The sequence below is a fragment of the Varroa jacobsoni genome, unplaced genomic scaffold, assembly GCF_002532875.2.
Source record: "Varroa jacobsoni isolate VJ856 unplaced genomic scaffold, vjacob_1.0 scaffold_204, whole genome shotgun sequence".
Classification (NCBI taxonomy): Eukaryota; Metazoa; Arthropoda; class Arachnida; order Mesostigmata; family Varroidae; genus Varroa; species Varroa jacobsoni.
The window spans coordinates 226,402-239,565 of NW_019213106.1; the positions used below are offsets into that span (position 1 = coordinate 226,402).

The 13,164-nt window shown below is 41.6% G+C and overlaps 2 protein-coding genes across 10 annotated transcripts in view; one reads left to right on the plus strand and one right to left on the minus strand.

The window, feature by feature from the left end:
- LOC111273635 (synaptophysin) overlaps positions 1-12,203 on the plus strand; it is a 61,462-nt gene extending 49,259 nt beyond the window's left edge. For 5 of the 9 annotated variants that reach the window (XM_086973555.1, XM_022855403.2, XM_022855400.2 and 2 more), the window contains 5 exons: positions 5,843-5,909; positions 7,146-7,261; positions 9,274-9,484; positions 9,885-10,079; positions 10,394-12,203. In XM_086973555.1, coding sequence (XP_086829681.1) covers positions 5,850-5,909; positions 7,146-7,261; positions 9,274-9,484; positions 9,885-10,079; positions 10,394-10,582 — 771 coding nt within the window. In that variant the 5' untranslated portion in view covers positions 5,843-5,849 and the 3' untranslated portion in view covers positions 10,583-12,203. The other 4 variants (XM_022855406.2, XM_022855405.2, XM_022855404.2 and 1 more) reach the window with 4 other exon arrangements.
- On the minus strand, positions 136-1,726 carry chic (profilin chickadee). Its single transcript, XM_022855407.2, has one exon. The coding sequence runs from the start codon at positions 1,153-1,155 to the stop codon at positions 760-762; it is 396 nt and encodes a 131-aa protein (XP_022711142.1). The 5' UTR covers positions 1,156-1,726; the 3' UTR covers positions 136-759.
- Positions 12,204-13,164: the final 961 nt, after the last annotated feature.

Sequence of the window (13,164 nt, forward strand, 5' to 3'; positions counted from 1 at the left end):
ATATGACTCAGAGCAGTTAGGAGCCTATACGGCAATTGCAGATGGAATAGGGATATGGTGTAGCTGATGGTGGCGTCTCTAGAAGGGAGTGGCTGGGCGCAAAACTGAGTGGGGAAAATGGGGAGCGGGGCAAAATATAGCCGATTACCATTGATAGTTAACAAGTATTTTATTATGAATTAGAACAAAATGCGTTTCATTATCTGTTGTCATGTAAATAGTTTAATCAGGATTGCTCTCTCGCTTTTTCTTTCCTTTTATAGATGTACTTACTGTACATCCGAAACGATTATTGAAACTGATCCTATAAGAACGGCCATTCGAGAGGTGGGGCTCTGTGGGGATGCAAGGCGTGGGAGATATTAAAGGAATCTAAGAGAAAGTGGAGGCTCACTAGTCGTAGAGAGACAGCCGTCTCTCGTGGACGTTAGATACTGAACAAATCTGCTTGTAGTAGTGGTTGGTTCACGTCTTCCCAGCTCTCAACTACGACACAATGTCGTTCTCGTGTTCTTAGTAGGGGATAACAGCTCGGATGGAGGCAAGAACGCAGTAGTTTGAAGAAGCTTGTTACACCCCTGTTGTGTGTCGCCATTATATACTATAATTATAATTATTATAATTATGATTGTGTATAGGTAAGTCTTTTTTACTTTAGTATTGTTGTAGGTCGATGTTGTCATTTTTTATAGTGTATGGGGAATTCGGTAATCTCTCTCTCTCGCTCCGTTTCGTGTTGGAAGTTACAGTGGTATCTTGTTAGTAGTTGCTCTGACGGAGATAATCGGCGAGCTTCTCGACAACGGTGTTGAGTTGGCCAGCCGGAAAACCATCGACGGTCGAAACGACGAGCAGACAGGTATTAGTTGCCACGATGCACATGGCCGAGGTCCCCTTACGACCGCGCACAAGCTTCTCCTCGGCATTCAGGCAGACGTATTTCTCACCACCAAGATGTATGCCCGTCTCCTGAAACTTTTGCGGCTTCGTACGCATGTTCTCGGCAATGGTCTTCATCTCGGCTGACGTGATCGCATTATTCGGCGCCAATTCAAATTTGGCCCAAATCGAGCCGTCATTGAGACCAGCGATCGCTGCCGACTTGGCCTGCACGAAGGCGCAGATCTGGTTGTCAACGTACTGTTGCCAAGACATCGTAAGCTGATTTCGTTAGTTGTACGTGTTAGGGAACTGCAAAACAATCAACGCTGGGATGCCGGTTAAGCGGGTGGTGACACAGAAGTCCGTCCGTCCGTCCGTCCACGGGGTTTCAAAGCACAACAGCGAACGTTTGCTATTCAACGGCGAACAACCGCTCGGCGTATAACAGCACTGCAGTCACAACGCTAGCGATTAGCTTTCACACACCGATGAATACTGTTACCTGTCGGTATTTCACGCTCGGGCTGGGATCTTCAGTTCGCCGTAGTTAAATAACTCGCCGCACACCACATACACGAGGGAATCCGCTGCTGTGAGGAGGCCGAATCGCTGTCTCCTCGTCGAGCTACAAACACACTAATACGATCCGACGATAACTCAGCAGAGACTGAACGATGAGGAGAACGACTAGAGGTGCACACTCTCACACAAAGCGACACGATGTGGGGGCCGCTAAGAGATTCGGCGACACGAGGACCCCGTAGCCGACTCACTGTAGGCGGATGCTCGCTGCTCGCTGATGTCTACCAATATGGCTGCTACTCCGTTGGAAAGTACCAACACCAGCGGTTCAACGATGGCCGCTGTCGCCGCTGCTGCTGCTGCTCTCAAAATGGCTGCCGGTGCCTGCCCTCTCCCTTCTGTCATCGCTCGATTAAACAAGGACGCGGGAAAATTCAAACAGCACACATACGTAGACAAACGGAAAGATGTACTACGGCGGAAGGCACAGGGAACCGCGATATGCTAGCCTGCTTACTAAGTACTAGACGAGTGATGCTGCAGCTGTCGTACTACGGAAATAACTTACGAAAATAGACCCAGCTGGTGCTGCTGCTTAGCGGTCAACGATGCAGCTCGCTATTACATCAACTAAGTGCAGCTGCTTGATCACAGAGAATAAGTGCCACAGGCGTTTGCCGTTTCTCGCTGTCTTGGTCGCCGCTTTAAAAATCAACATCGATAATATATCTGTTGGCAACGACAATATCTGACTTATTTAGCCTTCTTTTGACAAAGGTCCCTTGTTGTTTAAGGCAAACGCCTTGGGGTCACAGACTAAGTAATGAGTCTGGAAATCAGACTAAATAGACTTAAAACAACACGAAGTAATTATTGATAGTCTCATATAAATAGAACGAAATCAGGCCAGGATTGGCAAATTAAGCGGAATTACTCCTGCAGCTAGAGGTTTTAATTGGATTTTATCGGGACCGCCGACTGGCACGAACACTGCCTATATTCGTTTTGAATCGTGTGCTGTCTACGTTGCAATGCGAATTAAATTATTTACTTTTCGTAAGTATATTGTTAGCGAGGCGGGAAGATATCCAGCGGGTACAATATAGATCACTGGTTGGTAAACGATGTCACAGACGCAGTAGGCTGGCTATTCATTTAGAATCACAGTTTCTTTCTTTTATTGACACTAAATCCACCGATACCTTTTATATCCTCATCCCAACCGGCCCCGATCAGAACGTAGAAGTTATCATTCTTATAATTAAACGTAGGTTTCGAGTGCGTAAAGTTTACTGCTTACATGATAACGTTTAAATTTCTACAAAAACTAGCAAACAGTCGAATTAGCCATTACTGATAAATCTAGCGTTGAAGTAAAGGTTAACCAGGTCTATAATTTTTTTTCTTTAAAAAGACGTTTGGGATTCACATATATACTAAAGAAGAGAATATTATCTTTGTCCGTTTTGCAGCGGCCTATTTTTCCTCTTCGTTAGAAAAAAAAAATAACGTCAGCTAAGCCTTGGAATACCGTCATCGAGAACAATGTATTTCGAAATGTTCCGTTTGCCATTAGTGTGACGTTCTGAATAGGATAGCAAGGGTCGACCACGTCAACTCTTTACCGGTTCAGACAAACTGGTCATGTACACCGTCCACGCGATGGTGACTCATTTCCTCCCGTTGTTAGTTCTGTCTGTGGCTTTGCTCTGTGTGTTTACGGTGTGCCTGCGTGTGTGTCTGTATCTCTCGGTATAGATTCGCATATAGTGAGCATTACACGCAGTAGGATAGTGTTTGAATAGTCTAAGGTGCGCGAACGCGCACTATTTGCGCGACGTATATTTGTCCGAACGTTAGTTTATCAGCATCACTACCTAACTCCTATAACGCCATTGCTAAAGTCACTGTTTGACTGGCTCGCTGACCAGCCGACTGCTTTGCATAGCTATTGGTTAATGCAATATGTATTCGTGTCTGTATACGTTTGTCTGTAACGTACAGTCTGCAGTTGGCTGTCTAGCTGGTCATAATAGCTAGTGATTTTCAGCATAATTAACTCTTGGTTACTTCCGAAAATCAATGAATGTAGAGCAACAACTAGTGCTGCCGTTACTTTCGATGCTGAGAATGTGAATGCCGACGTCGCCACCATCGTTGCCGCCACAATTACAAATATCAACTAATGAAGCCTAGAAATTAAAGAATACAACACAGCCGATATTTATGCAACAGAAGTATACGCGACGAGTTGATACAACTGTAGCTTAGGCGGGGACCTAGTAATGATGAAGTAGAAAACCCCATTCGAATGAGATCATCGACTGCTCATCTCGCTGACGAAGCAAACGACGACGTATTGGTATTTATTTGTAAGGTGTATAATATGGTGCGCTCACACAGCATACGTTGCATTACTGCGTGGTCGAGGCACGCACATATCCACAATGCTTCATTTGATACTTTAGTGGTTTTCTATACTTTCACGCTTACGGCTTTCAACAATCTAATTAATGTACTATATGTACGAATAATCTACTAATAGAAAGAGCTTCATGGGAAACCTCGTTTATTTCACCTATGATGTCATCATGATAATTGTCATCGATGAGAACAAAACTATCGCTGCTCATTTCACGAGAACGGGCCCGCTTTATCCACCAGGCTTAACCGTATTTCCGATGCTGAGTCCACAAAGATAGCGATTCGTCGAGAGGTTGGCAGGTTGGAATCCACGCAGGTTGCCACGCCTAGCTAGCCTACTTTTGGGAAAGGCCTCCTTTGGGAAAGGGGACCTACGACGCAGGACACCGGCTGCTACCGCTGTGCTACACGCTCCCGTGTTCCGCAGCTGAAGCAGCCGTTCAGCTAGCCAAAGCGGGGGGAGGCAGGCAGGCCGATCAGGGAGGAGTTCCCTGTTTCCCCGTTAGTCGCAGTTGCTCAGCGTCGACTGATTCTATCGCTTCAGCCAGTGTTGCCCCATAACAACCCTCTTCCACAGCTGAGAACCTAGCTTCTTGAAGGAAACAGATGGTCATTAACAAACTTGCTTAGAAAAGAGCTACAGTTACATACAGCATATGTTGTAGAAATCGAAACAATATTAAGTCGCGTCCGGGACATCGAGACATTCTAGTCAGGAATGGGGGCGTAGCGTTCAAACTGAGAAGGCTCAGTGAGATTCTCTCGTCTCTACGAAGGATATGTTGAGAACTAGCGGCGGTGTGGCGTTACAGCGTCTCACTGCCAATGCTGTCGAACAAACCCTGGCCATCACTTCAGCATTCACTATGCAATTGATACATACGTGCGCTGCTGTTAGGATGGCAAATTATGCTTGTTCACTACCATCTCTTAGTAAATTATCTATATGCATGCGTAATTGTGGCACCGCTTATTTTTCCTCGAACGAAATATGGCTGTAGAGACGTGTGAATATGGGCGCATAGTGATTTTGTAGTGATTTTAGGAGGTAACCCTGAGGGAGGTGGATCGCGCATAGCATCCCTTAGCGAGAGAGAACACGACAAGCATAAAAGGCTTCAAACTTGGTGAAGCTTGTCTAGTTAGCATACAGCGAAACGCTGTCTAAACTATGGCTGCTTCAAGAGGTCAGCCATATTCGTTGTGACAGCTATCTGCACTATTGCGAAGTTTGCGTTGATACTGAAAATGGGTGGGGAAAAAATAGGAAAATGTGCAGGTGCCGGCGGGGGGTTGCAAGTGAGAGTGATGTAACGCAGAATTCGGTTACGCTGTTTGGGGTATGAAAACAAATACCACATCGCTGATCGATCACTGTAGCTCAGATCAGAAGAAGCTTACCTTGTCTTCTACAAAAGTGACGTTGTACGACTGTAGACGTTCGTTTCAGGTATCGCATAGAACATTATTCATGGACGGAGGTTTTTAAACGAAAAATATAGAGCAATTAAATTAGGATAAATGAAAAGTACAATTATAGAATAATATTCAGGTTAGCCGCGAAGCATTGTTTCAGAAAATTAGCTAAGACTATTGCAATACTAATCTAGGTAGATAATTTCTAGTTCTTAAAATCTATAGTTTGGTAACTTTGGTAAAGTGTCCGTTTTGTTCCAATTCTTCAGCATATTTTCGTGGTCATTGATCGATGAAATGCTCGTGAAGGTTAAGTTACATAAAATAAAATAGAGCTTATCAAAGAGAATATACTCGTAAAGCCGTCGCTAGCAAAACAATATGCGCTTAGTATATACTGCATTCATAATTTTTGTTGACTATCGTGCTTGATTATCTTTTATATTTGGATATATTTTACTGCTTCAGGTTTAATTGAAGTACATAGGCAGTACTCCTAAACCATTAAAAATATGTTCCTCATACGACTCAATGACACATAATCCGAATGCATTAAATAACGCACGCTTGTTTCTATCGGTTTCTGCTTATATTTCAGATTCAACATGGAGATGCATTTCAGCGCCCTCAAGGAGCCTCGAGGCTTCATACGCATTTTACAGGCGGTAAGCTTTGACACACGCTTTGATGCATACGACTTTATTCTGCTATCACAGGCTATTCTGTGTTTTATATCTAACATAAAGCACATCGAGTAGTTGATATTCCTGTATACTCTATATATATATATATATATATATATATACATGTCTATCCCTGTATTTATGATCTACACCTCCGCTCTACCTCAAAGTGAAGCGTTACTTCAAGTTTAGCCTTTCACACCAGTCCCGTAGGAATAATTTGCTTAACTTGTTGAAGACAAAATCTCAACAGCATGTTTAGATAAACCGTACGATACGGTTTTCTGAATACATTTGGCCATCGAACACGAATGGCGCATTGAACAATGTACTATTTTGCAATGAGGAGACATACGATGTTTAGCATTCGATTTTAGAGGGCACATTGAACTCTCCTTCTAATTTAGATCGGATCATTATGTAGACCGACATTTAACGTAAGTTTGTAAAATTTACCTTGGATTTTAGCTTCTTAAGTTATTAATCTCGTAATCCATTTTTATAAAGAAATTGCCGGCTGAGTTCAGTTTACAGTGTTTAGGAGATGAAATCGAATTCTTTTACTGTTGAGACAAATATAATCGGTGAAAGATATGTGGACAAATTTTCTCAAACGAAGCCCTTTCAATCGAGAAAGAAATAGGATTAAAGAAATAGACTTAACGTAAACATATGGTTAGGTTCAGTCTGTTATGCGCCCTGGAACAACCTAGCGAATTAGAAAATCCGCTCCATTTATCGTGCAAGGCATCTTTAGGGCTACTAGGACAACATGCCAGCCAGTATATGAGAGAATGATATCTATACCTTCATAATAACAGAACATCGTATTTGCAAACCATTAGCAAAATGGAGTTCGATACGGCGGCCTTCAAGACAAGGGTATATCGAAAGAATACCGCAACAAGTTTCTTACTCTAGGATAAAAATCACTTTTTATAGTTTCATATTTACAATCGTCACACACACATGGAGTGATCTAAGTTAATTGAGTTTCCTTTGAAGCTTATGAAGAATAGTCACATAATGATTCAATAATAATGTCAATTGATGAAAAAAGCTAGATAACCGTTCTTCGTATACAGTATTAAAGCCGAACTTTTTCCTTTTCCTTTATCCTTTTCTCATAACTAAACCATTGAAGAAAATCTATACAATATTAGGTTTTTTTTTTTAAATCACCATTTCTAACCATGTACAATTTCCTCTTGCCTTCAGGTATTTGCGATAATGGCTTTCTCTATAACGGCAGGCTATTCAACGACGGCCAAGATTTTGATTGAGTGCGCGGAGTTCAAAGCACATGTGGACGTCAAGTTTGGATATCCTTTCAGGTAGGCTACAAAGTGAATCAGATTGACCACACCCTCGGACCTTCCCAAGTGACTCAACAGCAGCTAACATCTACGGTTATAAACGGGGGGTTCATACGAAGAAGCAGTAGTTTCTTTGTTTGGGCTACCTAGTCATTGTTGAAAATGATTTTCCCACAGCTAGCACTATTTGCTGAAAAGCTGTTCTTGAACGAGTGAAGTAAGACGAAAAACACGATTTTCAATGAAAAGTGGATATCAGAGCGAAGTTGGTTCACATAGAATGTGGCAAATATGAGGCTAGAGGACACCGACTACAGGCGCTGGAACAGACCTTTGCTTTTTTGTTGCAATAAGCAGGTGACTTTGATAGCTCGTATCGAGGACGCCGTCAAACCGAGCATGCATTATTAATCATGAATCAGAAGATCTGTTCAATACACGTCTGATATAATATTCAATTTTTGACTTGGGCTCGAACCGTAGACTAGCTCGACGTATACGTCATCTATTTTAGGTTCGATCTATTAAAAAATCTAAACTAGCTGATCGTTTTCGTTCGATATTGGCCTGATCTTTTATGACCTCATTTAAGTAACACTGCAGGTAAAGAACAGGACAGCTTCTCGTTTCACATTACCTTCGGCTAAGTCGAATTTGATTCATTAAATTTAGGTGATCGTAGTGCGGCGCAATCTCGCTCTCCTGTCTCATTATTCCCCGAGTGTGTGATCTGCCTACGACGTTAAGCACCTCGAAATGCAAACCCATGCTTTTCAAGTATGCCAAAATTGGTATACTTTTTTCGTTCTTGCATAAATAGTTCATTACTACTCCTCAGCCCAGCGTGTATATGTGACACATTTTTGGTTCCCTTAAAAGCTTGACCCTGAATCATGTCCGAAAAAACCGATGGTTATGAGTCTTTTTTACATATTGCATTATTTTACACGATGCCACTTACTCCCACATCAATGAACAATGTCTAGGCTCTCCCGTTAGCGTTTCATTTGTAGGTAACGTAAAATAGGTTGCGTGTAACGTGGGAATGGATCGTGCGGCAGAGGGTGTCGACGTTACACAGGGAGGGTTATGTCAAGACAGAAGCGTTTGATACAAACTGCAATCGTATTCGGAAAGCACACAGTCGGGCTATAGAATACGTTCTACAGTTATCTAGCAGCTATAACACTATTGCTGATAATTTAGTGGATTAAATATTCGCTCATGAATATGTTTAGTATTGATATTATTTGTTATGAGAGACCGTAGGCTCTTACACGCGAGAAGCATATGACTCCTATAGCTGATCGGGAGGCTTAGGCGACCTTAGCGTTTCTCTGTTCAAACTGTGAAATCGCTTATTTAGTAAACTTTGGCCTCAAGTTCTTTTCGAATGGTTCTTCGCATAGAACTGAGTTTTCAGGGGTACTAGAGTTTCACCCTCGGGCCAGCTGCGCATGAGCGGAAGCCAGCCGGGTGAATACTTTTCATACAGCGTAATGTCGGTATAGGTAATTGATAATTTCGAGTTACATGCTCGATAAGCGTTGAAAATTCGTTAAGAGTCAAGTTGAAAGATCGATTTTTTTATTTTAGGCTCTACGAAACGGGCACATCATTGTCGTTGAAGAGAAAGCTTCTATGTTAGTTAAGTCTCATGATTTAGTCACTAGAACAAACAGGACTAGTATATCTAAACCATTCCAATAATTTTACAGAAATCATAATAATAATTCATCTCAATGCACCCTCGAATTTAGCAGTAGCAAAAATTGGTGATCTTCTAAGTAACCAAGTGTCTAACGTTGAACACGGTCATTAAGTTATGCCTGATTCAGTGATATCATTTTTATGACTATAAAAACATCTATTCTACCGTCACTGGAATTGTTCTAACAGTCATTTCGAAGTGAGCGATTAATACATTACCCATTTACTTTTCTAATTTTACCTGAAGCGTATGATTGTTGTTTATATCGAATGAAGCATTGTGTGTCTGCTTTCATCTGTGTCATTTCCATCTTTTTCAGAATGGCGTACTTCCCATTCGACGTGCCCAAAGATTGTTCATCAGCTTCGAGAGTAGATTCCCACACCGTGATCCTGCCGTATAATCTGTCTTCCAATCCAGAATTTTTCGTGGCGTGCGGCGTACTTTCGTTCATGTTTTGCTGCGCGGCTGTTGCAGTTTACGTCTTTCGAACGGCACTCTACCAGACCAATCAGACCATACCGATCCTTGTACGTAGAGCTGAACACAGAGACACAAAGTTTGCGAAGTTCGTATGTACACCTAGATACATCCTTACGGATGGGACGGTGTACACGAGAAGCTGATTGAGAACTCCTCATTGAACGTAGTCTGTTTTCGTGGCATTTACTCTAATTTCTTCAAGCATTTTTTTAGTACATTGTTAGTGTTGCCGTCATGCATAGCTGGTTCAATCAACACTATGCCATACATACAGTCATTAGTTTCAGTGAGTATTAATGTGTAGAGGTATTGCACTGATATATAATTTAAGACTATAAACATAATGATTCTGTTATATCGACATATATTATAATAGTAGCAGTGGTAGTGATAAGGGCAAAATGCGACAGACGTAATGCGGACAACAAAGTGACGATTTTTTATTAGGATATGGGTGTTACGGCCGTATTCACGGTTTTCTGGTTTGCCGGATCCTGCGCCTGGGCTCAAGGCGTCTCGGACGTTAAGTATTACATGAGTCCGGATAAACTCATAGAACGAATCCCTGTGTGTGCCAACCTCACTGCGATTAATTGCTCCGCGGAAGAATATGGGAACTATTCTTCGCTCAATATCTCAGTGGTACGTAGGATTTCGTAGACACCTTATTTCTGCATCAGATCGCTATCTAAAACGCTATTTTCGACTTTAAGTCTTAGTTCCCTAAAAACTGTGTTCTCTAGAGGGATGCTACTGCTCAAACGGTCCCAAAAGAATTGGGTTTCTTCAGTTTGCCCAGAATGAACATAATTCACCAAGCAGAAATAGATAAGTTCGAGCGTATAACCTAACTGCACAGGATATCTCCAAGAAACCCTTATCTCATTTATATTGTCTTATAAACTTTAAAATGTTCCATTTGTTTCGTTTGCATATCATCGTAATCTTTGATTTAGCTTCTTGGCTTCACGAACGTGATGCTGTGGGCGTTTGGGACGTGGTTCGTATACAAGGACACAGCGTTCCATCAACAGCACCAACTTCCGCCCGGCGTTCCCGGTTCACAGTATCCCCCGGTGGGAAGCAACTATCCTCCCCAGTCGCCTACTCAACCCCAGGGACAATTCCAACAGCCACAATACTAAGTTCATTAAACTGATTAACTAGTAACCGCAATTCGCTGCGCCCATATTCGAGCAATCTTTCGACAAGAACAATAGCAATATTAACAACAACACATATACCATAGACATGCTCGCCGATTACGCGCGTGTCAAGCAAAAAAAAAAAAAAAAAGGCTTCGGACAAAAAAAAAATTCATCAACCTAGCGACACAAATTTAGAACAATACAATAGTACGCAATAATAGCACCATCAAATCTTAATAGTAAATTCAATAATTTAACTTTGGCTGCAAAAAGTAAACCTATGAAGCCTCAATACCATCCATATCAAAGTTTTCCCACTCAATCACTTCAGCGACTTCACGTTATATTTGCGTCATAGCGACTTTGTTTTGGTGAACAACGAGTTCTCTCGGGATATTAGATAGAATAAAAAAGACTATAGACGGAAAATCTACGAGGTAGAAACTAATGAGAAGAAAACAATCTAGGGAAATAACTCAGTCGCTCACTTGCCACACATGTGCACTTGTTTCCGTTGTTAATATATGGTACACAAACATATACATGTGCATTGTATTCACATAAAATAAGATAGAATTTTATTCTAATGTCTTAAGTGATCATTACTCCGCTCATAAACCTGCCGTTTACTACTCAGAAGTACTTCGATTCTGATTGCAGATTGAAGAAAATAATAAGACATAGTGGAAAAGACAGATCAATTAACGAAACGCTTTGTCATCGTTTCCATTCAATTCCGCCTTCTATTCCCTCCTTCCTTCCGATCCCCATATGTGTCCAACAAACTAAACATTTGCCCAACGTTAATTCTGTTACTCAAGCAATCTCAGTAAAAAAAAAAAAAAAGAGATTATGAGAGATCTGTGAGCAAACGATTCTCGATGATGGTGATAACTATCTAGTGATTCATATGCATTATTGCTGGACGGCTCGCGCCCCTGCCACAAACGCACGCCTACCTCGTTGATAAGGGCACACTGATGGTGCTTCTGGCGACGGCTATGTTGACCATCCACAACTCGTCATTTATCAATTAATAACAATCATGGCAACAAGAAAGAAACGAATCAGAGCTTGATTTTCATGTGCTCTTAATTGGGTAGTATTGGCGTCAGAAAGACAAACGTACGGAATCATCTATCTGCACTGGAAGCCCCACGCGTCTGATCGACCCTGTGGAATCTACAAGCATTTACCAGTATCTACACAAAGGCTATTACTGTACTGATACAGCCTAGCTACCGCGTGTGCATATCTGTATGCAGCACAGCTGGAAGGCGTATTCATACGCGGGAGACCCAAACGCGTAAATGAAGGATATGCATGAATGACATAATAGGCAAAAATGAAGGAACAAGAATGAAGTGACTATAAAAAAAAAAAAAAAAACCTATTCACTCGCTTGCACATCTGCAAGCCTTCAGTACAAAAAAGCAGGTACAATTTTCTTACTACGCTACGGTGGGCAATAATTGCGTCGTCGACAAAGCGTTTCTAAATAGCACATTTATTGTCCAGGAGACGGTGGCAATTCTAAGCTATAATGAAAAGAGGAAGAACTTTATTTCGCTGTGAAAACGTTGAGTGTCAAAATAAAGGCGGCATCGATTTCCGAAAACCAGATGTCTTTTGCTAATCTGAAGGAAGAATGGGTGCTTGGATGAAGCGTGGCTGAAAGGTGGCCATGGAGCGCGAAGCCCCCCACACAGAGTTTCTCAGATTTTCAGAGAAAATCATCACCCCACTACCACCATATCCATCATCATTATTGTCCAGTGTTGCAAATTGAAATTGGAAAAATGATAATGAAATGTTAAACAGAAAATAATAGTGTCATCCTAAATAGTAATCTTATTATCACATACAGACAATTTGCGAACGAGTACAACGAGCGAGATCTTAGCAGCTTGAAGGGTACAACGCAACTGGAACTTTTGTCTCGGGTGAAACTACGCAAAATAGATATTCCAGAGAAAGGCTTTAAAAAGGCCAATTCACAGAAGTAAAATAGGCACAAAAAGAAGTAGGTCCTTAGCACTCGATGAGAAAGGTATGAACACAAATGATGCCCCATAACGAAACGTTATAACTAACTTGCAACACATAGCAAAAGCAAAAGGGTGATCGCACATGAGACAAGAGCCACGATGCTGAGATATCCCTGTTGTGTGAATTGCCCTTCGCTTATTTGCGCCTCGCGCTGACCACTGGGTCAGATGTATTGGGCATCGTTGAAAGGACATTCCCATCATCGTTAGGATTCGTTATATAAAAAATCTAAAAAAACCATGTGCAAGCTAAACATGTTCTGTCGGATCTGACTAAAGTGTCTATTATTGTGAATATCCCTAAAATCATTATTATTATATCTATTTTTATTATTATTACTGCAGAAGTTATGGAGTTAGCATTATTGTAATTATTATTCATACAGTCAGGTAAAACCGGACAGCGGACAACTCCTGTATCTTATGTCTAACTGTTTGCCCGTTACCTAGCAGTAGGACAGACAATGGCTACGTCAAGCAGCCAGCCGGCCAGAGACACCGTATAATAATTTGGTTAGTTTACGTGAGACT